Here is a 2423-nt window from a genome sequence, read left to right as displayed (position 1 = left end):
TTAGTGTTATGAGAGGAAGATGCTCACTGTAGCAGTGAATGTCAGACTGCACACAGACTGTAATTTCTTCTTCATCATTCATTTTGTAATCAGAAGCAACAGTAATCTTTGCAACAGTATCATGCACAGCAGTTAGGCCAGGAGGAAGAATATAGTGATCAGTCATTTTTACAAGAGTTAATTATGCCACTTTATTTGAAATGTTAATACTTGAACTGGTAACATACAACACTTATATGAATTTCAATGACAAGAAATGTATTTCTCCTTTATTACTGGAAGCCAATGATTATACAAGTGTATATAGCCTTTATCTTGAGCAAGCATGTCTTGCTGCTTGACTGTCTGTATGAGAACGTTAAAAACTGACTACAATGACACCCTACCTCAGGTCATCCAATATACTAACATACTGTAACAAAGTTAAATCTCATTTCTTTTATAAGCTTATAATGATAAGACTTACATTTATCACAGTTAATATACATTTAGAATGACCTAAACTACTGAAGTACGCAGACTTGCAAGTTAATATACATTTAGAGTGTCCTAATCTACTGAAGAACGCAGCCTTGCAAGTTTAAAAGTTTTAAGTCTAGACTAAAACTTTACACGTTATCCTCGCCTACAATACCACCTGGAGTGTTGCCACTCCTATCACAATGTTACTCTTGGTTTATCGGCATGTTGGTTCAGGGACTTTAATCACGTTACTATCAACAGCTACGTCATGAGGTTGGGGTTAACCATTTAATAGACTTTCAGGAGATGATTTATTGATTCAGTGTTGTTACTTCTGCAGGATGTTTTACATCACTATTCTTTTTCAATTTACACTTACTATGTTCCAGTTTGGTTACTCTTTTATATTTCTGCCTAGATGTGAACTACAACCGAAGCATGAAAATCTCACATCTATTTAATGAAATTATTATTCAAGATTTAGACGCCCTATCAGTGATGCGTATGTCGACAGGCCGAACATTACCTACAATTTATGTTACTGCTACTCCCAGAACTCATGCACAAGTATATCGTAATGTTACCTGAGCACAGGATCATAATTTTGTGCGGGACTCACTCTCAGATGTTGCCAAGTGGCAAGCAAATATTCTTTCAACTTCTGGGACTCATCTGTGGTTGTACTGTTACAAGAGTAGGAGAGACCCTCAACATTGATTATGCTAGGGTCACTCCAAACACTCTCATCATTGCTGCCAACCACATATACCGTATCCTCCTCAAGGCGGTAAACAGTGTTGCCGCATCTAAGAAACGTCTGGTCACGGTTCGCAGGCTGAAGGACTTTACTAGAGGGAAACCATGAGGGAGACAGGTTAACAAATGGACTGGGTGATTGTGGAGATGAGTCAACATGTGACCAGCTGGGAGCGAAGAAAGTAATGGACCTCTCTGAATTCCATAAAAGGAAATCTCATCATTAACGTTCATCCACCTCAAAGAGGGCAGATATCAAATTGTACTAGCTGTAAATTCAAAAACACCCAGTTCCAAGAAGACCATAATAGAGAATGCTTGAACAGAAATTGAAAAACAAGAATATAATATTCAATAAAAATAAGTCCAGCTGACCATCTAACTCGCCAAACCCGAGACAAGATATATTAACATATAAAAAAAGTAAAAAACACTCCTATCTAAAAACCAATGAACAGATTGTGTTACTGTTACTATAAAAGACGTAGTAACACCTAAAAGGTTATAAAATAGGCATGAAATAATATCTGCAGATAAGAGTACTGTTATTGGTAACAGAGTACTGGTTCCAGTACTAAGTTCCTTAGGTATATCAAAGGAACACTTCAGAAAAGGTATTCTTTTCCTTCATACAAAAGTTTAAATGTAATAATTTCTGAGTGGCAGTCCTCATGATCAGTCAATAATGGTAGCAAACTCCTTGCTGATTTATCTTAATCTCTGATTGCAACTGCACTGCCTGCACAGCCATGAGGGAGGTACAGTTCAACTTTTCAAAATCGGTTTCTTCTGTAGCTTTTCTTTTGAATTCTGCCTCACTCTTTGCTTGTAATGCACCTTCAAATATACTGCAATCTGATGTGTAGTTTACAATAGCATAGAAATACAAAGTATAGACAAATTTACTTCCTTAGGTGATTTTGAGAAAGTTTACTAACATGCAAGGGGTCCCATATGCAGGACCTACCAATATTCTGTAAACTACCTAAAATAACATGCCAATTTGATGCTCTCGGCTTACTCATATTGAGAAACTGTGCAGCACTAGGCAGATTTGAGCTCATCTAAAAATATATATCAGTTTAATACTACCCTGCAACATATGAATAACAATCTAATGCTCTATCTTGGCATCTCAAGCAGCTGGCAGTAAAAAAGAAAAAAAAGTATTAATAGATACTTCCTTTTGATGGTATACATATGTT

At 36.5% G+C, this 2423-nt stretch overlaps 1 protein-coding gene across 1 annotated transcript in view; it reads right to left on the bottom strand.

Annotated features, from left to right (window-relative positions):
• The window catches only part of LOC119592950 (muscle calcium channel subunit alpha-1-like), a gene marked incomplete at its 5' end in the record, with an annotated part of 130968 nt that overhangs the window by 60062 nt on the left and 68483 nt on the right, over positions 1–2423 (bottom strand). The window contains 6 exon segments of the mRNA XM_037941842.1: positions 467–571; positions 795–887; positions 1082–1385; positions 1667–1821; positions 1916–2073; positions 2186–2282. Coding sequence (XP_037797770.1) covers positions 467–571; positions 795–887; positions 1082–1385; positions 1667–1821; positions 1916–2073; positions 2186–2282 — 912 coding nt within the window.

This window comes from Penaeus monodon, chromosome 31 (assembly GCF_015228065.2).
Source record: "Penaeus monodon isolate SGIC_2016 chromosome 31, NSTDA_Pmon_1, whole genome shotgun sequence".
NCBI classification, from domain to species: Eukaryota; Metazoa; Arthropoda; class Malacostraca; order Decapoda; family Penaeidae; genus Penaeus; species Penaeus monodon.
This window is presented reverse-complemented; position numbering and strand designations above follow the sequence as displayed.